This window comes from Ochotona princeps, chromosome 22 (assembly GCF_030435755.1).
Source record: "Ochotona princeps isolate mOchPri1 chromosome 22, mOchPri1.hap1, whole genome shotgun sequence".
NCBI lineage: Eukaryota > Metazoa > Chordata > Mammalia > Lagomorpha > Ochotonidae > Ochotona > Ochotona princeps.
Genome location: NC_080853.1, coordinates 10151990 through 10177889, shown reverse-complemented (window position 1 = coordinate 10177889; position 25900 = coordinate 10151990). Strand labels below are relative to the sequence as shown.

The window sequence follows — 25900 nt, the reverse complement described above, 5'->3', positions numbered from 1 at the left end:
GCCTGTGTCCTGAGCATGCGGCAAGGCACTGCCTGCCCCGGGCTCTCGTTTATGTGCAAAACCAAGCTCCTCCGTGCTTGGCCCTTCTCACTTGGTCTCTAAAGCCTTCTGCTGGGGCCTCTATCAGCTCATGCAGTACTTCCTCCCTGGGGGTTCCATCTTTCTCCCTGCTCTGGGCTGTCCCTGTGTATCACTCAGTTTCCCACTCTGAGCGACCTGTGTGTCCCTATGAAGAAGCAACACGTGGTTTTGCACACCCAGGCAGGAGACGTAAGTTCCCAGGACAACACCTGCATGTCCTGGCACACCAAGTCCTGCTTGGAGTCCTGGGCTCACTCTGGAGCATGAGGTCTCCCTTGGAAGGTTCTGGAACACCAAGTGCCCCTCCAGCTTTGGAACAGCAGCCAGTGCTTCTGGTTCAGTTGCCAACTCCCCTTCCCCCAACCCCTGTCCCTTCTGCAGGCCCAGTAGGTTTAATTCTGAGACTGGGGATTCCTATGCTGTGCTAGAATCAACCCTCACCCAAGGCAGAGTCTCAGCTGTGCTCCACCTCCTGAAGGAAGAGGGCGCCCCACTGGACCCCCACCCACCCACAGAAGAGGACACAAGTCCTAGGGGGCATCCTTGGGGCCTCCTCCCTGTCCTGGGGTCACTCAGTAGCTCTGAGAATGATACCGTTACCCTCAATCCAGGCATGGATGCCCCCACATTCCAGAGGCTGAGTGGGTGGGAGCGCAGGACCCCTTCAAGCCAGTTTTCCCAGGCTAATGTGGAGCACAAGTTCCAGATCAACTGGGCAATAACACAGCCGAGAGAGGGGGGCTCTTCTATAGGGACCTACAGGCCGGGTCACAGCCCTGCCCCCGCCACCCTACCCACCCTCTCATCTATGCTCAATGGAGAATGAAGTGGGCAAAGCCAGCAGGTCCAGGCTCAGGTAATGGGATTCAAGATGCCAGCTCCCTGCCCAGCCCCTGTGCGTACCCAGCAGTCAGGAATGAAGATGCCAAGCCCCTGGGCCTCCCCTGTCTTCTGAGGAAAAGCTCTTTTTCTGTATTAGTTGGCCCCAACACGTGGAAAGTCCCCTAAGAAAGCAGTAGCTGGCATTCCCCAGAAGAAAGGAAATGGGGTTTGCTCCCTGAACTCCCCAGAGTTCATGTTGTTATCTGCCACAAGCAGGCTGAAGCATGAGGCTGGGGGGAGGGGTGCAGCCTGGAGAACAATACAGGGAGCAGTGTTTCCCTTGAAGTGAGTGCTTGCCGCCCCCCAAGCATGGGCCTCACTGTCCTTGCAGAGGAAGGCACCCCGGGGGATTGGCACAGGGAGTTGGGCTGCCTCTACCACTTGCTGAGGCAGAAGCCTGGGAACCTCGCTTGAAGCCCAGGTTTGGCCAGGCACCAGTAGCTTCCTCACTGCTCCAGAGGACCCTACTACCTTGGTCCCACCCACAAGGCCTCTGGGAAGACCTGAACCTCCTAGGAGCCTGAATGCATCTGACATGAACTGCCTCCCCTCTCCTCACAGCACTCCCCTCCCGCCATCCACTCCTTGCCCCTGCATCAACCTGTCACTAAAAGCACCCCTGGCACCCTAGAGGGTGTATTGCACTGGTGTGGGTGCTCTAGGAACTGCAATGCCTTAGAAAAATATTTGGAAATTGCAATGTGAAACCACCAGGTGGCAATGTTCCCTTGTCTAGCGGTGCATTTTTCCTCTTCCATTCATTTGATCACTCATTCATAAAAGTCATCTTAAAACAAAGATCTGAAGGGTTTTTTTGCTCACAGTCTCCTTTGTAGGTTTCTACACACAATTCTCCCCACTTGTAGGTGGAGTTTTAAGCGTGTCCCTGTTCCTGTTCTTCCACGCTGCTGGGTGTAGGTGGGGTGGGAGGGGAGCCTTTCGCTTGCTGTGACCATGAGGCCACTATTGGTCTCCAGGTCTCCCAGCTGTCCTGGTGCTTTGGGGTCCCATGAACACGCTGCTCTCTCAACTTTAAGCCCTGAACCTAGGGTTTCTCTTTCTCTTTGGTTTCTGCCAATTGGGGTTTTCTACAAGGGAAACTGAGTCCAGCCAGTATGGGGGTGACATTCTGAGATCTCTCCCTGGGGAGGATACAGTTTGCCGAGGACACGCACTGTGAAGGCAGCAAGGAAGTGACTTGAAAGGAAGTGAAACCTCAAGACCTCTGTCAGGCTTTGGCTGCCTTCAGGCAGGCAAGGGCAGCAGCGGTAGGCGAAGTGGTGAACACCTGCCACAGCTGGCCGAGGAAGGATGTGTGTGCAGTCACGAGGGAGCACAGAAAGGCAGGCAAAGTTCCTGGGAAGGTACGGCTTTGTGACCAAGTTCACGGTAGGCTCATCTTGTTAGAGTATGGGGAGTGGACCCAGGCCACCGGACTTCTCATCCTGTCTGGTCCTAAGCTCGCACCCCCAACTACAAGCTGTCACCTTCAGTACCTCACTCTCGCAGGGCAGTCACACTCCTTGCCTATACCTGTGAGGTGTTCCAAACGCCTGTGGAGAATGGAATTCAGATGAGTTCATTTGGGGGCTGAAAAATCGTGGGAGCTGACCCAGGCCCGTGTGTGCCATGAACGGTACCAAGAGCACTGTTCCCTGGCTCATGTCCTTGGGTCCCTGCCACCTCCCATGCAGGAGACCTGGAATAAATTCAGCCTCCTGGCTTGAGCCTGGCCCAGCCTGGGATTCTGTAGGCATTTGGAAGGCAAACCAGCAAATGGAAGATTCTGCTCTTTCATACTCTCTTTAAAATAAATGTTTCACAACTCTTGCACAAATATTAAATTTATTTTTTAAATTTCCTTTCCTATGAGCTCCTTGAGGTCCCTTCATGTTTTCAAAGGAATCATTTAAGATTTATTTATTTGAAAGAGTGAAAGGGAGATCTTCCAGCAACTGACTCACTCCACAAATGACTGCAATGGCTTGGGCTGGGCAGGGTGGAAGCCAGGAGCTTCTTCCAGGCCTCCCGTGTGGGTCCAGGAGCCCAAACACCTGGACCATCTTCTGCTGCTTTCTCAGACATATCAGCAGGGAGCTGGATCAGAAGTGGAGCATCCAGAACACAAGCCAGCACCCTTATGGGCTGCTGGAGTTGCAGGTGGTGGCTTAACGTGCTACGCCACCATGGGAGTTCTGAAGGAATCATCCTGACATGAAACGATGGGCTGTGGGGACCAAGAGGGTGAGTGTGAGCATAGCAGCCACTGAAGCTCTTGGGTTTCAGTTTCCTTTCCTGAAAGTGGAGACAGCTGTACTAGTTTCACAAGGTGTCACGGGGTGTGGATATGGAAAGCAGCTTCACCAAGGATACAGGCTGTCTGCTGCCATGGTTACTGCAGAGGTACTTCCAGGCACGATTCAGATCTGGAAGGTTCCCTCCATCTCAGCGAGGTCACAGACCTCCTTGTATCTTCGGGCTGCTGTGTGGCTGATGGCCGCCACCACAGCAGCAGCAGGCCATGACCACAGGCATCTACCGGCCCCAAGACTCCACGAGTCAGAGGTACAAGGGCAATGCAGCCGGTCCCCTGCTCAGGGTCTGCACCAAGACGTCAGGCAGGTCAGGAGTGCGGAGTCCCAAAACATGCCTTGTTAACAAACTTCAAAATGAGAGACAGGCGATCTAGAAAGTACCAGGTTTATTAGCCTTTTTATAAAAAAAAAAAAAAAAAACAACAACAAATCAGTAACAGACAACAGTGTGAGAAGTGACTACACAAGAGGGGCTTGCTCCAACACAGCACCAAGAAGTGGGCACTGGGTGTAGAAGGGGACTCAGCCAGCTGGGACCCCGGGTGGGGTGGGGATGAGAACTAAAGCTACTGGGGTACAGTTGCAAGGGAAGCTCAGTGTCCCTACCCCAGCCAGTGGGGTCGGAAGTCGTGGCCTGCCCAGGCCAAGCCGCCAAGCCACCAAGCCTCTCCTCTCAGGAGATGAGAGGACCCGGTCAGACCAGCTGTTTCCCACCTGCCCTGCCTTCACCAGGGTCATTCCAGAGGAGCCGAGCTAGGACTGCTCAGTTCTCTCCAGCAGTTGCCTTGCCAGGAGCCCTCAGTGCAGCAGCGGCAGCCATAGGTGGTGACGAAGCACAGAGCGTAGGGAGGGCTACTGAGCGGCAGCTTTCTCGCCTGCTGGGATTGGAAGTGACCTACATCCCGAACAGCCGTGTGTGTTTCCTGTGTTGGACAGCGCACCCCCAGAGCTTGGAAGAAGCAAACCAAGGGAGCCCAGCTGGCACCCTCCCCTGCCAGCAGAAGGCTGAAAGAGGGGCCCACCACAAGGCACCAGAATGGGACAAGAGAAAGAGGTAAAAGACCTACCCAGGCACACAGAAAAGCCATTCACTCAATCACCCCGCCAACAGCCAACTGGAAATATCACACTATTTCCTGAAAAAAATATATATATATTTTTCTATTTTTCTAGAACAAAGGAAGAATAATAATATATTACAAGAACTCAGGTGCAAATATCCCACCATCCCCTACTGTATATTTTGGAATCTACTAACTGCACACCATCCCCTCCCAAAAATTAATGATGTCTTGATCAAAGCTACTTCACAGAGGAGGCAGCTAAACCATGAGCAGGAGAGGGTGAAATACTTCTTTAAAAGTGGGGAGGAGGCTTAAAACAAGGAAAGAAAAGACAAAAGAAGCCCTGTCTCAAGCTATAAATAGTTTTAAAAATTAATAAAAATCATATGTCCATCTCTTCTCTCATTTTCCATAAGCAGAATAAAAACAAAACCATTAAATACACACTTGGCAGGTGTTGGAGAAATAGGTAGAAGTCAAGACCAAGTAGACGGGCATCTCCATGCTCCGCCCCAGGCAGAGGGGCTCCACACAAAGGAATGAACCATTAAACACACACACACACACACACACACACACACACACACACACACATATATATTAAAAATAGATTAACAAATACTCTACAAACCCACTTCAACATAAACCTTCAGCACTTTCTTCCTTCCTCCCCCATCCCCTCCCCCAGTACAAAAGGTTGATTTCCAAAAATCACTTGGAAGAGCCCAGAATGGCCCAAGCATGTGCACCGCAGGGAACCGCTGTGTGGTCACATACTTGCTGATGGCCACGGCCCAAGGGACACGTGGTTTTGCTTCTTTCTCCCAGATCCTGGACAGATAGGGAGGGAGGAGGGGACTTCCAGCCAGGACTCACACAACACCCCCAAGACCCCAGGTTTCAGAGGGGCTCTGGGAGGGGCCCATGAATCAAAACCTGGTTCCAGATTCTAATCTGGGATCTTCAAAAAAAAAAAAAAAAGATCCAATCCAAGGCTTGTTTTCAGGAAAGGCCAAGTATAACCCCATTTTTCTGCCGGGGCAACTGAGTCCCAGAGAATCAAGAAGAGCTAGGCAGAGCAGTAGGAAGATGGTGTCTCTTCTGACACAGAAAAAATCATCAGAGCTGGAGATGCTGACAGGTCAGTGTGAACTTGCCCTCCCTCAACCCTAAGGTCCACCATTCAAATGCCTTCCCCTCCCCCCCACTGCCGAGGAGGCTTCAGGCGTAGAACTCGTTGGTGGGGGCCTTCTTGTAGATGGGCTTCTTGCCCAGGTCGTAGCTACCTTCGTCCTTCTTCTTCATGCGGTAGACCAGCAGCAGGATCAGGAAGACGGCGAAGAGGATGCCCACGATGCCTCCCACAATCAGCGCTGCGGGAAGAATACGAGGAAAGTTGTCACCAGGCCCTTGGCACGGCCACCCCACCTCCACCCAGACCACCACCTCTGCCGAGCACGCCCAAGCCTTAGTGAATTCACCAATGGCGACCCCAGGGGTGAGGAAGGGGCCACGCTAGGCCATCCAGGCCCCCCGACAGCTGTAGGGCTCAAGCGGCAAAGGCGCTGTTCCAATGCACGTCGGCTCTAGTCCCAAGTCCAAGCTCTTTCCAAACAGCAGGCTGACTCCCCAGCAACGGCTCAGTGCTCATTAAGTGGGAACAAGGGAAATGGCAGGCTGTGGAAACCCCCTCTGACATCCCAGGGGAGTTATATAAACTTTTTAAGAAAACAGAAATGAAAGATAAGTTTACTTGGTGTGGAAAATAAATGATGAAATCCCCTCATGGTATTTTCAAAATACCCATTTCCAAAAACTTTTTGAAGACTCCTTGTGTGCCTGGATTTCACAATTTTTTGCTTCAAAATAAACTTGTGAATCCACTTCTCCAAGAGCTTTTTGCAATCCCCTGGCATTAACCGCCTCAACGCCTTGGGGGGGCACTCTCCATCTCTCCCCAAAAGGGATCCCAGTCCATTCACAGCCTGGGCACTGCAACACGCCCATGGAAAACAGAACTCAAAGTTAAAAAAACACTGGTTCATGCCCCAGCTGCTCCACTTCCCATCCAGCTCCCTGCTTGTGGCGTGGGAAAGCAGTAGAGGACAGCCCAAAGCCTTGGGACCCTGCACCCGTGTGGGAGACCGGGAAGAGGCTCCTGACTCCAGGCTTCAGATCAGCTAAGCTCCAGCCCTTGAGGCCATTTGGGAAGCGAACAAGCAGATGGAAGAGCTTTCTCCCTCTCTCTCTGACTTTCCTCTTCTCTGTAAATCTGACCTGCTTTTCCAATTAAAAAAAAAAAAAAAAAAAAAAGCCACATGAGACTTCCAAAGCAGGCTTTGGTTCATTCAAAAGTTCTACTCTCAATCCCAACTTCCTGCTGCCCCACACCCTGGCAGGCGGCAGCGGTGGCTCTGGTGCTGGGGTCCCTCCCACCCACGCAGGAGACCTGGATGGAGCTCACAGCACTGCAGGCGTTGGAAGTGAACCAGCCAGATGGCAGCATGCTCTCTAGTCTCTCAAATACATTTGTTTTAAAGAAATTTAACTGAGCAAAACGTTTTTAAGATGTTTGTGACAAAAATTAAGATTATGGGGGAAAAAAACATAAACTTGAAAACCATCTGCACCAAAATAAATTTATCTTTTAATTCCATCTTCCCTGAACTTTAGGAAATACACACAAACACACACGGAACAGGCTTACACCCACACTGCTCTATTGCCACAGAACTGCACGCAACGGCTTGCATTGCCATGGAAAGCCCAGGGGCTAAAGCCTTGTTTCCACTCCCAATTCTCCTACCTGCCCTGGCTCTGGGATTTTTGGGGCAGGTTTTTCCTTCCTCTCTTCCATTGCAAAATGGAAGAATCTGTACATACCCTTTCTTTTACATTCCTCCGAAGAGTTAGCAGAACTTACTCAACTGCCCAGGGCAGAGCACACGCCCAAGACTCCTTCAGGCAAACCTCTGTCTCCCTAACACACTGCTAGAGGAGCCAGCACAGCAGGAAGCATTCTACAAACGGCGCTTATGTGTGGCTCCCAGCACCTGGTGTGCAGCAAGCAGGCAGGTGGGGGCTTCTAATCTTGGGTGAAGTCTGCTGAGTCCACTGGCCAGGTGACCGCTCCTGCTTATTGGGGACAGGGATGGCTCACTGGACGCCACTGTGGCAGACTGAGTCCCCTAATTCAGTCTGACTCAGGCTAAGAAGATTAACCGTCTGCCACTGTATACATCCCACAGCCAGGCACAGAGTGGGGGCGCAGTGGCCATCCGCTACTGCACACATCATATGGCCATGTACATCACAGGGTGGAGTGGCCCAGAGGAGCAAAGGGAGGAGCTTCCAGGGCTGGAATCCTACAAAAGGCAGCTCAGAGAACACCAGAAGCAGCCGAGAAAAGCAGAGTATTCCTGGGCACCGGCCTCACTTCAGATGGGTCACTTTGGCCTCCAACAACCCCAGCTCCTCCACCAGGCCCAACACATGCACACGCAGAGCCACGTCCGAATCCAAGCTCAGAAGTTGAGTGTACCCTTGGTCTACCACTTCCTGACTTTGTGACTTCGAACAAGCTCAAGTCGTTGCAGAGACCCAGTGAGGGGCACAGGACTCTTAAGGCAATAGACTAAGAAGCCTCTGGAACAGATGGAGGGCTCCACCTCGGCTGTCCAAACCAAGTCATGTTTCACATAAGGATCTCGGGTCCATGCTGTTCTCAGATGCTAGAGGAAAGGGATGGTCTAGCTCTTGCTACACAACCCAAAGCCTGGGCCTCAGTTTCCCCATGGTAGTAAGAAACAGTTGCTTGGCCATATCGGTTATTTCTGCAATTTTCCTTAGAAGCAGAGAACTTTTAGCCGATTAAAAAAACTCTACAAATTTAAAAAGTCTATAAAGATGAAAAAGATCAAACATATGCCACCAGAAAATGAAACCCTGTGGCCGGCGAAAAGGCAGGGGAGTGAGGCTTTCCTTTTGAGACAGTCTGGAGCCTGGGGCTGTAAGTCCCCAAGAGCCCCGCCCACACTCGTGACACGTGCAGTGGGGAAGGAAAAGTACAGAAGTGGCTTAGGTGCCAGGAGGCCTGGGTCACCTGGGAGGGAGCGCGGACAGGCCAAGGGAGCCTCACCTGCAGGATACAGGTGCAATGCTTCATCTCTCTCCTGGATGGAGACAGGATGCTGGCTTTTGGTCCAGGGCTCTTTCCCTCTACTGCAAGCCTCTGTAGCCCAACTGGTTCCCAGGAGATAGGAGTCAGCCGGCATGGGCCTGAGGCACCCGCTCCCCCAGCCAGTTCACCTGCACTGCCTCTTGGCCGATGTCTGTACAGGCTGTGGGGCAGGCACTGCGGCACAGCAGGTTAAGCCAGTGCTTGGAGCACCTACCTCCCACATCAGAGTGCCTATTCTGCTTCTACTCAAGCTTTCTGCTAATGACAGCAATGGCTGGGGACTCTGGGTCTCTGTCACCCATGTGGGAAACCCAGATGGAATTCCAGGGTTCTTTGTTTGGCCTGGCCTGGCCGTGGCTATTAAAGGCACTGGAGAGTTAACCAGGAAATTGAAAAACTCTGTGTGTGTGTGTCTCTCCATCACTTTGCCTTTCAAGTAGAAGAAAATACAAAAATAAACATTTTTAACAAATTACAAATAATGTTCTCTGGTTTCCCAATCTCCTCCTCCCATCCCCAGCTTTGGAGACTACAGCCTGATAGCTAGGTTCCCAAGAGCATGAAATGGCCAAAAAGCTCATTCCCGAAGCCAAACAAAGGATCCCCAGACCTCAGCTTGCTTTTCAGTCCCGTGAAGGTACCCTGAGCCTCACGGACAAGAGCCCAAGACAGAGAACCAAGCAAATCGCAACAGCCCTTCAGCATTCACAACTATCCCACGGGTCACTGTTCATGGGCTCATGTGCCAACTCAGGGATGGGGGGCACCGCACCCATTTGATACACAAAGAAACGGAGGGTCCATCTTGTTCAAAAGTTTCCCAGTTAAGGACACAAGGCGGCCAGGCAGTGCAGCAGCTCCTCCGAGCCTCTAAGCTTTCAGGGGAAATTAACTCTCAATGATTAACTTCCAAATACCAAACCCGGGTGGTAAAAGTGTTTCCAAACGCTATGGGAGATAGGCCTAAGGCAAGGGAATGACTCAAAACCTGTTCTTGGTATGCAGGTCATTTCTCCCCCTCCAACTATTACACACACCACAGGCAGGGGCTCCCTTCCCCTCCAACTATTATACACACAGACAGCACGCGCACGGGCGCACACATACACACACAGAGTCAGGGGCTCCCTTCCAGGGAGGCCTGGTGCTTGGAAGGCCCAAGGCAGCCACAGAGAACCCACTGGGCCTGCAGGCCCTCCTTCTCTCTCCAAGGCATCTAGGAGGAGTAGAAGTCTCACCTGCTAGGACCTCGGTTCGCTCAAAGATGTTACTGCTCTGGGCAGTGCTGGACATGGACACTTTGTTGGAGATATCTTCATCCCCCTCAAAGGGTGAGATCTTCTTGGGGACAACTTCATTCTCCTCCAGGTCCTTGGGCTGGCTGGGCAACCGGCTCCCAGGCCTGGCGCCCTCAGGGATGTGGTTATCAAAGGGCACCTAGGGGACAGAGGAGAAGCAGGGACAAATGCAGAGTTGCTGAGTGAGAGATGTGGGCCGGGAGTCAGGGACAGGCAGGCGGAGAGCCTAGTACTGTTGGCCAAGGCACCAGGGCCTGGAGCAAAAACCCACGACCACTTCTGCTGTGCCACCAACATCCTCACCCTCTACCTCGGGTGGCACCGACAGCCCTCCCGTACAAGTGGTGTCTGAACCCGCAGATCCAACCAACCACAGATCAGAAATACTAAGGAGACAAAAATGTTTTCCAGGCCAGCGTTACAGCACAATGGGTTAAACTGCTGCCTATGACACCGGGGTCCCATAGGAGCACTGGTTCCAGCCACCTGCTCCATCTCCCACCCTGCTGGTGGCTGGAAAAATGGACAGCTGGGGAAGAGTGAACCAGCAGATAGAGGATCTCTCTCTGTAGTTCTGAGTTAGAAGATAAATAGGTCTTTAAGAACAAAATTGTTGTGGTGCCAGAATCCCATATGGGTGCCAGTTCTAGTCCCAGATGCTCCATTTCTGATTCAGTTCCCTGCTTAGGGCCTGACATCCAGTTTCTTGGGCCCCTGCACCCACATAGGAAACTGGGAAGGAGAGCCTAGCTCTGGCCGCTGTGGCCATTTGGAGAGTGAACCTGTGGATGGAAGGTCATTCTCTTTGCTCTTTCTTCTTCTCTCGATCTATAATTCTTTAAAGTAAAATAAATAATCTTTCACAAAATAAGAATATGACAATAATGTTGCCAGGTTGAAAAGGCAGAACACAGAACTGCATGTATAACTGGCTTTCCTGGCTGAGAAGGGGCTGGCGCAGACAGGGAAGATGGCATGACCAGGACCCACAGCAGTGCCCAGGGCCAAAGTAAATTCCCTGGTTGCAGAGTGGGTCCAACCTCTGCCATCTCGGGCATGGAGCAGGAGGAGGGAGGCTCCTCTCCTACCTGTGAGCAGGTGTGTTAGGAGGAACGAGGAAGGAAGGGGCAAAGACGTGCAGCTTACCAAGGGCTTGATCACTTCAGGGGAGATCCTGGGCTCCTCCCAGTCATCTGCAAGGCCAGAGGGACCATGTGAGCACTAGGACTGTTCCCCACACACATGATCCCCGAAGCCACAGCTGGTGTGAGGCCACCTTACAACCAGCCCTTAAAGGCTCAATACACAAAACTTCACTTGCCACATCTGTGAAATGGAACTCCCAAAAGCTGCCTCCGTGGCTCTTGCACGTAAACCTGTGAGCTGGCAGCTCAAGCAGGTGCTGGGTTGGCTCCAGGAACCAACCGGGGTCTATGTCCCAAACACAGCAGTCTCAGGGCTTCCTGACTCAGCGCCTGCTCCTTTAACAAGATCCTCCCAGGAGTGTGTGAAAGGGAAGATTCCAGTGGCAACAGTTAGCCAGGTACTGCAATAGCAAAATACTGACTGGGTGACCATACGAGGTAACAGGTATTACTGTTGTTCCCATTTTACAGAAAAGGAAACCAAGACACAGAGTGGAGTCCATGTCCTGGGACTATGCAACCACAAAGCTCAGACTTCAGAGCAGGAGCCCGTCCTTGCCTGTGGAAAGCCAGATGTGTCTCAGTAACCAGCTGGCCCAGAAGCCAATGCCACGAGGTCAAGGACGGCCAGGAGAGGCAGCAGCTCTTGGACCAGCCAAGAGGCCTCTGTCCCTTCAGCAGGGGCTTGCTCCCCACCCCCATTCCTCTGCCCACATGTCTGAGCTGGCATTTTGCCTTTCCAAAGGAAGAAAAGCACCTCCCACCCTACCACTCCCTTTTAACCTTGACCTTGACCTCCACCAAAGGCAGGAGTCCATGGAGACAGTTCAGGCTGGTGCTCAGGACACACAACTACAGACAAACTCACAGCCTAAACAACTTGCCTGATCAGATCTCAGGGATGGAAAGGGTTAATCCAGGTCCTTTGGTTTCCCATTCCATTGAGGGAGGAGAGAGATGCTATAGAAAACCCACCCCAAAACATCCCATATGAGGTCGCCCCCCTCCATTCCCTGCAGCCCTGAGCCTAGGCCTGCCCCGCACGTCCTCCTTACCCAGGTCTCCAGAGCCAGACAGCTCAAGGTCATCAGGCTCCTGCCCTGGGCCGCTGACATCCTCGTCGTCCGGTGGGGCTCCGGAGAAGTACTGGCCTCCCAGGAGGTCCTGCGGGTCAATGACCTCTGTTTCCCGGATCTGGCGTGAAGAAAGAAGATGGTATCAGCCAACAGTCCCCCAAACTCCCAGACGGGGACCAGGCCAAGGTCCTGAAGCCCCCTTTGCCTCTGACTTGCTGTGCTCATCATGGCAATCTCTTTCTGTTCTGCACTAAGAAAGCTCAATCAAGGCGGTAACCATCAAATCATGAGTACCCTTATTGGGTAGCGATTCCTTAGTACATGCCATGTGCCAGGCCCTGGCTTTCAACTCCTGACTCACCTTACAACACCAAGGAGCCAGGGAATTAAAGATCTGAAGTCACTTTCTTTTGGTAACACCCCTGGCAGGTGGAGGCGTGAACTGGCCCACAGGGCTGCCTGACTTCCCAGCCGTGCCCTGTGATGTGATACTCCTGTGTTCTATGATGTAGCTTAGTGGGGGCGGAGTCACACAGGGCAGGGAGCAGGCCGCTGGCTCTGGTCTGCCCCAGCCTGGGGCACCTCTCCCGGATGAGTCACGCTGGGCTAGGACAGAGAGCTGGCTCCTCCACACCCCAGCACAGCCTCAGGTCAGGGCGCTGCCCAAAGCTGGTGACCCAAGAGCACACTCCTGAACTGCAGAGTCTTGTCTTCCCAGCATCTCCCATGGAACTATTCTGCTGCCAGCCCCACACAGGGCAGAGAGGGGTACGGCCCCTGCCCTCACAGTTCATCCACTCCAGCAGCTGTTCATGCTACTTGGCCCATTCCTCTACCCAGCTGGTCAAGGCAATCTAGGTCCATCCTGACCAAGCAATTTTCAAAAGGCAAGTACAAGGGCGTGGCATGGTGGCATGGACGTTAAGCTGCCACTGTTGTGCCAGCATCCCACATTAGAGTGCCAGTTTGATCCTGCTCTGCTTCCTACCCAGCTCTCTCTACTAACACACCTGGGAAAGCAGTGGAAGATGGCCTAAACACTTGAGCCCATGCCATCCATGTGCGAGACCCAGGAGTTCAGGCTCCCAGCTTCTCCTAGCCCAGCCCCAGATGTTGCAGCCATTTTGGAAGTAAGCCAGCTGATAGAAAAAAAAAAAAAAGAAAGAGAGAGACTCATCTATCACTCTTCCAAATACATAAAATAAAAATCTTAAGAAAGAAAGGGCCCGGTGGCGTGGCCTAGCGGCTAAAGTCCTCTCCTTGAACGCCCTGGGATCCCATATGGGCGCCAGTTCTAATCCCAGCAGCTCCACTTCCCATCCAGCTCCCTGCTTGTGGCCTGGGAAAGCAGTCGAGGACGGCCCAGAGCATTGGGACCCTGTACCTGCGTGGGAGACCTGGAGGAGGTTCCAGGTTCCCGGCTTCGGATCGGCGCAGCACTGGCCCGTTGCGGCTCACTTGGGGAGTGAATCATCGGATGCAAGATCTTCCTCTCTGTCTTTCTTCCTCTCTGTATATCCAGCTTTCCAATAATAATAAATAAATCTTTAAAAAAAAAAACTTAAAGGGCACAAGAACGTTGGGATGCCCATGTGGTCTGCTAGCTGCTGGACTCGGGTTGCTGTTTGCCCACAGTGCAGCAACCCAGAGCACGGTTCATTCTCCGATTAATTTGAATGTGCAGTACCTACTGTTTGCCAGAACAATTAGGGTTTTTATTAAGTCAAACAACATCACCACCCCCAACCCCAGCAAGCCTGTCTCATTTTTGCCGGGTCCCGTGACTGCAGGAGGCAATGGCAGGTTAGAACTACAGAACGCCAGCTGGAGGCCTAGTGCTTCAGATCCTCCCCTCTCATAGCACTGGCAAGAATTCCAGGGGAGACAAGACAGCAACATCCCCAAGGTCATAAAGTGAGCTAGCTACACCAAATGGCCAGGTCGGATCCAAAGGGAGACAGGAGACACAGCAGGGAGTCTGAAAGGGCTATCCTGGGAATCAGGCCCCACTGGCACCCAGGGAAAGGCAGGCAGGCAGGCGGAACCTCTCCCACCACCATGGGGACTGGAGGCTCGGTGCCCGGAAGGGAGCAGGGTTAAGCTGGGAGGAAGGCAGTGGGCAGGCGGCGTCCTGGGCTTGGGAGGCAGGAGAGCGTGGGAGGATCCCGGCAGAACGCCTGGCACATACGGAGCAGGGAGCCGGAAGGGGTTAAGCCCTAGATGACTTCATGACTGGGGAATCAGGAGTTGTTGAGCTGCTGGCGTTGGAATTCCAGCCCCCGCACACAGCCCCAGTCCAAGCGGCTTTGGTTTGGCAGCGCAGGGCAGGACTTCATGCGCTAGTGCCCAGGTCTGGGGAGGTGGGGAGGGGAACGGAATCCCTGCACGTCCAGTCCACCCTCATCTCCCGTTGACCAGGTGACAGGATTTAACAAAGCACTCAGCTTCTTCACAACAGACCTCGTTTCCACAGTGGTGGGCTCAGATGGGGGAGTCCTTTGTCCAATGCTACAGGGCATGAGTCACCTGGTTTTTAATCACGTACACACAGACACATGTGTGAGCACACACGGACACAGGCCTGCCCCACACTACAAGGAGGCCCTATGAAGTAGAGGTTAAATCCAAGTCAGGAGATAGGCCACTTGCCAACCTGCCTGGGAAGACCAGCCTGGCCATGGAGCCCAAGTCCTCCAGGCAGGGGCCGCTCTCACGCGGAGAGACCCTTCCCCAACCGCTCCCCGGCCATGGGATGTTGGTCCTGCACCTACACTTTCTCATAAGATGTGAAAGTGTTAAGGGGTCTTTCCAAACAGCCCGTGGTTAGGGCACAGACTGGCAGAGCAGCTGTAAATGACATCCATTTCCCTTCCTGAGAGAAATGAGGCGAGACGTTCGGAGCCTGCAGCAAACCCAAGGCTCGAACCAAGGCTTACCAAGAATCCAGCTTTTTCCAGGACACCCCAGTCACCCCTAACTATTTTGGTATCAGTTTCCCAGCAAGTGAATTGCCTCGGGTCACATGGTCTCCCAGAGCTGTAAGAGGGCAAAATCTTGCATAATGTTATAGGAGCCTCAGCCTCCCGCTGCAGCTAGGCAGGGGCCTGGGAGGCCATGCCGACAGGGGTGGAGGGCATTGAGAAGTGAAGTGTCTTGGCTCTGTACCCTTGGGGTTCCCTCCTAGAAGAAGCTCTCTGACAGGCAGGAGGCAGGGACTGCCGGCAGGTATCCCTCAGCTTTGCTGGGGATTGGAAAGGCAAAGACGTTTTTATCATTCCTCGCTTGCTTTTCAGACAACACTTTTCTGAACACAAACGGGTGCCTTTGAAGAAGCCAGGCCAGCCAGCAGCCAGGCCCAGCCCTGACCAGAGAACAGCCACGCCCTGCTAGTTAAAACTGTGGTGTGCTCTCCTTAGCTCACCCCAGCCCTGCCCAGGCACGAGTTTGCGTGTGTGTGCATGCACAGGCATTGCTCAGGCCCTCAGGTCTCTGTGCATCTCCGTCCCTGTCACAGTCACACGACACACGTCCAGCTGGGTAAGGCGGTGGGACTGCGACCCTGCTGGCCCCGTGCCTGAAGAATCTGAATGGCTGGCTGAGACTAAAAGGTGCAGGATTCTCCCCCAGCCTACCTGGGAAAAGAAGGGATGGGGAGGGGACAGGGTAAGGTGCTCCTTTGTTCTATAGGTACGGACACCTGCCAGGAGAAGGTATCTGAGGCCACCGCGCCCAACTGTCTTCTTTTATCACCTCTCAAACAATAAGGAGACAACAACAGGCTTTGCCAAGGGCGCCCAGGCAGCTGGTGGCAGTGTTGGGCTCACAATTCCCAAGGTCGCCCCTGCCTCATAGCTTCCATGCGCTCTTCCCTGCTGCTGCCACAGTCTTGGCCACCGCCCCAAAGAGCTGGCAGGTCCACAGGCAACAGCTGTCACTCTACTTCTGCTCCCCATCAAGTTCTTCAGCTCCAGGGCTGTCCCTAATCCATGGTCCCATGGCTCCCATCAGCAGGAGGAGTCTGGGTGACTAGAGGACTATCCACTTGTGCTGGTCACCAGGACGGGCTCTTTCTCACGTTAGTGACACAAAAACCCTGTAGGATGCTCTACCCATTTTATGGATGAGGAAACTGAGGTTTAGTGGCATCATGCAGCTAGAAAACAACAGAGCTGGGATTCCAAGAGACGTTTCTCAAGACCAGGATCTAACCACTAATAGACTTCTCGCTGACGGCCACTCTTCACCTCTGCACCCTAACCCGACAGCCCACAATACACTGCTCAAGGCCAGAGCTCTGGGCCTCTCCAACTCCCAATCTGGAGTAAACAAAGGTGAAAGTGATATTGCTTAAACAAAGAAACAGAAACTTGGCTGCAGCACCAGGGAGGAGTTCACGGTCAGGGCTTGGTTAACCGTGAGCTAATGAGCAGCTCCCTCAGCCTGCCACCCCCTCTTTCTCACCCATTTCTCTCCAGGGGACAAAGAGCCAGGGGGCTACTCCATCCTGCAAGACGGGAGACCAGAATGGTAGTAACTGGGCAATTCAAACTTATGCAGAAGAGGGATGCTGTGTACCTGGGCTCCAACTATCAGACTCACAGGAGTGATTCTGAAAATAGACTCTCCAATAGGGGCCATGACACTGTCCTCTGCTCCCCAACCCTCTCTCCCCAGATGGGTGCCACCTGGGGCCACATCCACCACCACCAGGTGCAAATCAAGACGTAGTCCTAACCACCTGAGCCTGAGAAACCTTCTTCAGCTCTCGAACCCTTTGTTTCCTGTTGTATAATCAGGGCTGGCCACAACTTGCAGGGGGATGTGGATTTAGTGGCATGCGTGAGTGTGCAGGAGGGATCCAGTGCGAGCAGGGCCTGGTACACAGCAGGTGCTCAAGGAGGAATGAGTATTATTAACCCCCACCTGTCTTCCTCCTGACTAAGGGGATTACTGCTCCAAAGGTCAGAGACCTGGGAGAACTGCAGAAGCAGTTCCGGTGCTGGAGAGAAGCCGGCAACAGATGTGGATACACCCTGTAAACTGCACAGCTACGTAAACCGCCGAGCCTCGTTCTGCATTTGGGACAACTAATAAGATCCCTTTGGATTGTCCTGGAGAAAAGGACCCCGAGATGGAAAGAGGCCTGCCTGGGGTCACACAGCTTTGAGCACCTGTAATAAGCAGACAAAGAGAAAGACCACTCGTATCTTTCTAGAAGGAGCAAATGGCAGTGAACAGGGATGCTTGCAATTCTCCTGGGGGACCTGGATCCCCAGAATATTTCCTGACTTGCCTTGGGAACAACCACAAAATCTAGGAGGTCAGAAGAAACCATAGCAGGCTCATCCACGGCCTGGGGCTCCAGCAGCTGAAGGGTTAAGCCAGGTCTAGGAGGGTGGGAGCAGAGAGAGAGGAGGTTCCAATGTCGGCTCTGCCTGCCACCACAAGGTCAGGTTACTCTGAACACAATCGGCCTGTACAGAGCCAGGCCTGGCACTGCCAGCTTTCCACCAAGCCCTAGGACAGCTCATTCCCACAGCAAAGACTTCAGGATCCTGGGGTGCTGGCTAGGAATGAGGGGAGATGGGGACCTGGGGCCCCCAGGGCCAGCAACTGCTCATCCCCTCGTTATAGACTCTTGCTAGGGGATCTTGGGTGAGTTCCTCTAGGCCTCAGTTTCCCCACCTGTAAGAGCCCCAGATTTAGCAAGACAAACCTCCCTCTGTCAGGAGGCCGGGTAACCAAGCTTGGTCCTGCTCCGATTACCAGTGGAGACAGTGGGGAGGGAGGGGGCTGGCTCCCCGTGGGTCCTGGAGACAGAGGACCATTGAAGCTGCGCCTGGAAATCTAGGCGCGGGATCCCAAGTCCCTGCTGGACCGCAGGCGGGCAGCAGGCTCACAGGACGTAAATAAACCTCCTGTTTGAAGAGCAGAGTCCAAGGCCTCCTGGACAGCCTCCTCCCAGCTGATGGCATCGGCCCTGGGCACTGGCTTCCTGCCCCTTCCCAGCCTCCCCCTCCTCCCCATCAGGGGAAGCCACCTCTCCAGAGCTGGGCGATGTGTCCCACACTTATCTCCTGGCTTCCCTGAGGCCAGGAATGTCCCCACTACGTGTGACCAGCTCTGCCCAACCACTCACCACCAACCTTCCCCCCACCCCCCAGGCTTTCCCCGGTCACTGTTTCCACACATACCAACCTCTCCCTGCCTCCCCTTTCCATCACCCCAGGTGTCACCTGACTAGCAGCCTCTTCTACTGTGCCAGAGAAAATTGGGGCAGCCTAGCTCCCTGGGCCTGAAGGGCGTGGGAGGTGGGCATGGACAGGACGAACCTGGCCCCAAGGTGCTGGGGGAGGGAAGCAGCAGGGGGAGGTCAAAGAGGACAGAACTGGTAAGCTCAGGGTGATCCTCGAGGAGAAAAAGGCCTGAACCCCTGGGACCGCAGCCATCACGTTCAAGTGCGTGGACACCACCTCCCGGAAGCTGACCTCTGGCCTGGTGGAGAACCCTTGTCTAGCCACTCATAATAAACCAAACGCGGGCCAGCTTTTACAACTTGACCAAACACAAGTTATGACTCTCGAGTGACACAGGTGTTTTATAGAGGACCCTAGGACTCTCACATCAACAAAGTGACTCATTAACTAACTGTGTGTCCCTGGGTGAGCCACAGCACTGGGACAGGGACTCTCGGTTTTAGTGGCTGTGAAATGAACCTCCTGGCTTGCTAGTGCCCCGGGCCTAGCAGACCAGCGCAGCCAGGTCCAGGAGGTACAGGAATGTGTCCAAAGTTCACGGGTGAGTTAAAGACAAACTAGTCCCAGGAGCTGGGCTCCTGGGTTCCTAGGGTCAAGCCAGCCCAACTGCTGACGTCCAAGCTCTCCTCCCTGCCCAGGGCACTGGCAGGGACAGCTGCCTCTTCTATCCCTACCTCACAGTCCCCTCAGCCCTGGAGTCCCTGCCCTGTTGCAGGTGGCTGAGCACAGTGCCCCAGCAGATCCCAGCAGGAGAGGTGGGGCTGCCGGGAACTGGTTCTTGTTTAAATATAAACCCATCTGATAATTAGCAAACAGCCTACTTCTAAGATCAACAAATAGGAGATTTGGGCTCCACCCTGGACTCCTCCAGTGCTACCTTGCAGCTGTGGAGTTAGCTAGGGGTGAGAGGAGAAGGTTTTCCAGGGGCCTTGGGGGTGGAATCCTCAAAACACCATCTGGCATCCAGGTGGCCTGGGACAAGCTGGGGGGGCCTGGTCGCCAAGAAACACCTCCTCCCTCCCTCCCAGGCATGATACAGCATGACACGACTTGACACATGACACGGAGGGTGCCTTGATATGCGGCCTCACCACAAAGCCACAGGCACCTTTCCACCAGACCAGAAAGCTGGTAAATAAGAGCCAGGTTTCACACCGCCAAGTCAGGCCTGGGGGAACCTCAAAGCACTGTGCCAACCCCAGGGAGCAAGAAGGGGGGGTGGTTCTCAAAAACTTCAAGAGGTCCAATACAATCTGAAGCCTACCAGCTCTGTGCTAGGTGCAAGCTCAGTTCAGCTTTGGGCACGGACAGGCAGAGATGCCACCTGCTCTACAACAGGTCTAAAGACGGGATCTGCAGGTCTGGCTGACCTCCGAACAATGTCAAAGTCCATACATGGCTGTGGTGGTTCAGGGCCTCCCAGTATCTCTTGCATGAGCTCCAAGGCTGAGACGCTGGATCCAGAAGACAAGCCCGCTCCAGCATTCTGATCACAGAGCCATCCTGCTGGCAGGAGGTGGAAGGAAGTGGGTGACTCAGGCAGGCTCTGCTAGTACTCTCTGGTGATTCACAACGCCCTGTCCAGCCCCTTCTCCTAATTTATTTTAAAGATTTTTTTTGGAAATCACACACACCCAACTTGTCCAGTTCAGGAGGCTGGAGGAACAACAACGGACCGCCAATTCCTCCCAACAGGGAGCCGGGGCTGGGAGCCCAGGCTGGGGTCCCCTGGTTTCTCATTCAGGTTGGCTCAGCACTTCAAGTCCTTGGAAAGGACCTCGGTTCCTAGGAGCCACAGAATGGCAGGAGCTGAATGTCCAGCCCCGTTTCTCTTCAGAGACCGGGACTTGTTTAAACTCCTTACCAAGGAGGCCAAGAAAGCTCCTCTCCCTTCCTCAATGGGCTCTCATGACAGCAAGAACGGAGCTGGGGAAGAGACCCAGCGACAAGCCATGTCTGCTTCAAGGTCACACAGCAGGACAGGAGGGCCTTCAAATGCAGCAACTGTGCCCATCTGCAGGGCTCGCAGAGGATGCACAAACTGCACACCTTGCACTACCAGACCTGGCTCTGACCTTGCCACTGCCAATTCTTGGAGCATCAGCTTCCTGCAAAAAAAAAAAAAAAAAAAAGGGATCCAGACCTACCTCACAGCATCGCCAGGAGACACTAGTAACACCTGTGCTCAATGTGCCTCGAGAATGAAGTTACACGCATGACTTGCTCATTCATATGAACATTTCCTAGGTACCAACTACAGGTATTTCCCTCAAACAGAGCAGAGTTCCTGTCCTGGGGGTTGGGGAGGAAAGTTGGTGGAGTGTACGAATCCCCCCAAGAAGCACAAGTTTCTTCAAGGGAGGGAATGCCTTAAGTGTTCTGTTTTCCAAAGGCCCTTTGAGCAACTGGCACTTAATTATTAATCAAATGTCAGCACTGGTCAGAAGACATCTAGTTCTACATCCATTTTATAGGTAGGGGATATCAGCTCAGTGCCTCAGCCCCCTGGAGTCTTCCAAAGCATGGCCCAAACATTTGCCTGGGAATTTGATAACTTTGTGGACTCCCAAGAAGCCCCAACAGCTCTCAGTGTCCACTCAAGACTTCCGCCACCAGCCCACTTGTGTGCAATCAAGGAGAGAACTCCCAGACAGACCAGAAAAGTTCAAGTGCATCTGGTAGGAAAGGGGCACTTCCCCAGAAACTGCCTGGGCCTGGTGCCAAGTCAGTGGGCCATGTCACTGAGCATGGACACCTTGGGGGGGAGCGGTATGGGGGAGTGACTCCCCAAACAAGGCTGTCTTTAATTGGCCAGGGAGGGAGTGGCAGGAAAGGAGATCAGGGGGAGGCTCCCAGCTGGACAGGAAGAACTGGTTTAGGGAAGCAACCCAGCCAACCCAGGAAAGGGTGTTGGGTGCTCAGTCTGGGCTCTGCACCCCAAATCTGTGGCACAGTGAGACGGCAGGGAGGAAACCACCCCAAGAAACAGCAGGTAGCCACGTTCACCCTAATACCGGGGAGGGGCCCTGCCAGCATTCCCATGGCCCAGAGGCCCACAACCTGGGTGCTTTTTGCTACCCCAAGGCGGTCCATTTTCCCTCACTTGGACAATAGGCTAAATTACCATCCCCACTTGCCCCAGATCTGGCACCAGGAGAGCACTCCATCAATCCTAGCTGCCATTAGCAAAACCCTTCTTCCCAGACTCACTGTGCTCCCCTTGCTAAAGCAGAGAAGGCTCGGTGAGAGGCAGGAGGTGCGTGACCTCAGGCAGGAAGGGGAGAACTGAAGGGCAGGATGAGAGAGAATGACACCTGTCCCGGCATGCAGCTGCCCCGGCTGGCTTCTCCTTCAGTTGACTAACATACTCCCCCAAACCACATCCTACTCACTGCCCCCTGGCACCCAGCTGTCTGCTCCTCACCCCAAGCACCTGCAGGCGCGGCAGCCCCTGAGGACAGACTGTGTCCCTACCGGGACACCAGCAGCTTGGTGGGGACCTCCCAGGCAGAGTCTCTTCAAGAAGGCCTTCCGAACTGGCATCAGCCACTCTCTCTGGGGAGAGCGACTGGAGGGTGCCAGTGTAGGCACCAGGGAGGCCGAGGCTTGGATGGGCCACTGACAGGGGTGGGGAGGGGGCGCAAAATGGCCCTGGGTTTGGGAAGCCACCACCACCCCCCTAGGCTTCCAATTCCCAGAGCACCTCTCTGCTAAAAACTCTACCAGCTTCTAAACCAGTATTGGGCGGCAGCACCCTTAGAAGCCTAGAAGTTAAGATACAGGCAGACACTGGGAAGCCAGGCCACCTACCTACATTTGAATCTGACCCAGCCCCTCATTAACTCTGTAACCTTAGGCAAGCTAACCTCCCTGGCCTCAGAACCCTTTCAAAAGAGTCAACCCTGGGGTGTTGCTGGAATTCGGCTAGCGGTTGGGCTAGTCTGTGTTCCGAACACAGACGGTGAGAACTGCTGGACTACCTGTGTACGGAGGGCTGGGGGCCCTGGCTCCGGGCTTAGCCGGCCACAGGCAGCTTTACCCCTAAGTAGATCAAGTAGCCTCGGGTCTCTCCAGAGCAATTAACTTAATGATTCAACTCCAAGAACTACTGCCCCCTAAAGATCCTAGGGGAGGGGTGCAATTTCCATTCCTCCTGCTCCCTGGCTGCTGGCTTGCAGCCCCGAGGACACTCGGATTGGGATCCTTACTGTGGGGATCCAGCCCACAATGAGGACAGGTCTCATCCAGCCTCCTTCCCTCCAGCCAAGGTAGGTGCTTCAACCGCCCTGGGAGCAGCCGGTCAGAACCCTGCACATTTCTTGCACAGAGCTCCAGACCAGGCGGGTCGAATCCCAACTTTCTAAGGAGCCCCAAGGAAGCCAAGAGGTCACCTCCCACCCCAGAGGCTCATAGCCTCTGAGTAGATGGGGGAGACTCAGCAACAGGGTCCTGTCTTCTCCCTAGTTGATCGTGGGACTGCAACCCGATCCCAGAGGTTCGCTCAGTCCCCAGCTCCCCAGTACGGGAAACCTCAAACGCGCACAGCCCCAGCACCACCACTCACCACAGCTCCCTTCCCCCGCACCGGCCCCTAGGGTCACCCCGGATTCTAGAACTGCCTGCCCAGCGCGCGCAGATGGCGAGGAGGTATCATCAGGATTCCAAGGCTGCCCAGCAATCACATAGTTTAGTCACATCGGAGCCTGAGGCCGGAGTTAGGCGACCAGAACCACCGGCTGCAAGTGTGCGCCGCGCGCCGGGGTCAGTCCCAGAGCCTTCCCGGACCACCGGGCAGTTTCCAAACCAAGTTCCCCGCTGGCCTCGGCGTCCAGGTGGCGGCGGCGCGGCCCCCTAACACTCCCAATCCAGACTCCCAGGAACAAAAGCGACATCGGTCTTTCCCTCCCGGGGATCCCCCTGTCCCCACCAAACACCTACCGACTCGGCGGCGGCCGCGCCTAGGAGAAACAGCAGGAGCGCGCACAGGCGAGCGGGGGCCATGGTACCTCGGCACGGGGAGGGCGCGCAGGCAGCGGCGAGTGGCCCGCCGCAGGCGCGCGGCCCAACTTATAGCCGTCCTGGCGGCCCCGCCCCGGCCCGCCCCCGCCGCCCGCACCCCGCCCGGAATTCCCCGCGGGAGCCCGGCCTGCGGGGCGCTGTGCCTGCCGCCAGTGCTGGAAAGCCCGAGGGACCCGCCCGTGCGCGCCGGCCGACCTCCCACTCAAACCCTGGCCCTGTAGGCAGCGCGCGCGCGCACACACACACACACACACACACACACACACACTCACTCACTTTACGGTTGGGGAAACTGAGGCCCAAGGACAGGAAGGATCTGCCCAGCTTCCTCCGGAAGACTTCCCAAGCAAGCAAAGTGTAAACACGTGTGGTGGGAGCAGGGGTCAGCACCTGCGTTGTTTCAGGGCTTGGCAGTGGGGTGGGAGAGGGGGCTAATGTTTTCAGCAGTGTCTTGGCTCCCAAGCAGCCACCAGCACTTGGTGGGTGAGCCCGGCTGTTGGGACCAAGCATTAGTTGTGCACACTGCAATTTGAACTTCGTATCATCTACACGTGGCACGAGAAGTTATTCCTCGGAATTTGTTTTTCCCCAACCCTTATATTCTCAACAGTGGGTCCTCTGTACAAAAATCCCTAATGGGCTGCAGCCCTTGACCTCTGCTTTAAGGGCTCCATTATCCAGATTTCAAACGTTCGAAAGAAGTTGTCTGGTCTCTGAGAACTGGACTACGAGTTTCACTCCATTCTCAGGGCAGCGTTCGCTTTTTACGGAAGTAATTTGTGTCCCCTTGGTCCTCAATCTCCTCATAGAAGGTAGGGAAGAGGAGACACTGGAAATGCTTAACTCTTTGGAGCGCAAACACAGGTACTCGGGCTGGCAGTATCAGGCAGAGCAGTCCGGATGCTGGGGTGCACAGCCCCAACCTGCCCTGACTTAGCCATGCCGCCCACCCAGGCCGCTACCAGGGTTCCTCACCCAAGGATTCCACACTTGAGAGGAAACGCATGCATTTGGTGGGGGAGCGGGGGAAGAGATTTTGTTTGAAGTGACATGTACAGGCTTTTACTTGGCCCGACTCCCCCAGCAATACAGTGTAACGATTATTTACATGACCTTACTAGGTATTTTAAGTAATCTGGAGATAATTAAGTGTCCAGGATAATGTGCATCATTCATATGCAAATCCGAGTACTAAAGCCATTCTGTGAATGGGACTTGGAGCACCGGGAATTTTGTCATCCGCAGGGTCCTGCAAGCAGTGGCCCACGGACAGCAAGAATTATGGATCTAAGGGTTAACATTGCGTTTGAACTAAAGTATTTTGGCCTCTGCTGGCATATTATGAATCAGATACTTTGTGTGTGTGTGTGTGTGTGTGTGTGTGTGTGTGTGTGGCGGGGAGGTTAAACGGTGTGATTTCCCCCATTCCTTGCTTTGATTATTATCAAAGAATGAAAAAGTCTGTTGGGGCAGACAGCCTTGAAAGCAAAGCAAAGCAAACAGCAACTCAGGGAATGCCAACCAGGTTTTCCCCACGGATTTCAAGGTAAGCAAGCACTTTCAGCGAGTGCTTCCCTAGCAGTTGGGCAGACACCACGAACCTCATGGCAGAATAAGACATCCTTTTGCAAATCAAATGGTTTGTGTTCTCCTCTCTCCTTCCACTTGAAGGAAAGCCTAATTAGCAGCAGAGAGATCCTTGAAGATCATTTTGGGTGCTGCAGTTGTGGTGTGCCAGGTGAAGCTGCCTCCTGTGAGGCTGGCATCCCATGTGGGCAGTGTCCCACCTGTTCCACTTCCAGTCCTGCTCGTGGCCTGGGGAAAGCAGAGGAAGATGGACTGGCATCCTCATGAGAGACCGAGATGGGAGCTCCAGGTTCCTGGCATGGGCTTGACCAACCCAGGCCATTCAGGCCTTCTGAGGAATAAACACGCACATGGGAGAAACCTCTATCTCTTTTTAAGAAATCAATGAATATGTAAAAATACCTATTTTTTGATCATAGACGACTATGGGATTTTAGCCACATGTCATCACATTGCTTTAACAAAAGCTGTTAAGCTATTTGTGAACCAAAGGCAGCAGCGCTGCCTCTGTCACCCACATGGCTGATCCAACTGCACTTCCTGAACCCTGGCTTTGGCCTGACCCAGCCCTGCCTGCTGCGAGTATTTGGGAAGGTGAACCAGCAAAGGGACGGTTTCTGACTTTTAAACAAAATGAAAATAAATTAATTAAAAATAATATAATGAATTATAAATTATATCATTTAATTCTAAGTAATAATTATCCTTAACAATTGACATTAAAAAATGAACAACTCTCATGGAATTCCATGCAGCTCATCTATAAGGGTACAGGGGCTCAAGTACTTGCACCGTCTTCCACTGCTTTCCGGGGTCATTACGGCTTCCCACAATTTTTTTTTTTTAATTTATTATTCTTATTGGAAAGACAGATTTACAGAGAGGAGAGACAGAGAGGAAAGATCTTCCACCTGCTGGTTCACTCCCCAAGTGGCTGCAAACGGCAAGAGCTGAGCTGATCCATAGCCGGGAGCTTCTTCCAAATCTCCCTCATGT

General features: G+C 53.8%; 1 protein-coding gene across 1 annotated transcript; it reads right to left on the bottom strand.

Annotated features, from left to right (window-relative positions):
• Nucleotides 1–5226: 5226 nt before the first annotated feature.
• Nucleotides 5227–23374, bottom strand: SDC4 (syndecan 4). Its single transcript, XM_004586069.3, has 5 exons — nt 23237–23374; nt 12021–12159; nt 10967–11013; nt 9761–9959; nt 5227–5715 (listed from the first exon to the last, which is right to left on the bottom strand). Exons 1-5 carry the CDS (start codon nt 23297–23299, stop codon nt 5564–5566), a joined length of 600 nt encoding a protein of 199 aa, XP_004586126.2. The 5' UTR covers nt 23300–23374; the 3' UTR covers nt 5227–5563.
• Between the last annotated feature and the right edge of the window lie 2526 nt (nt 23375–25900).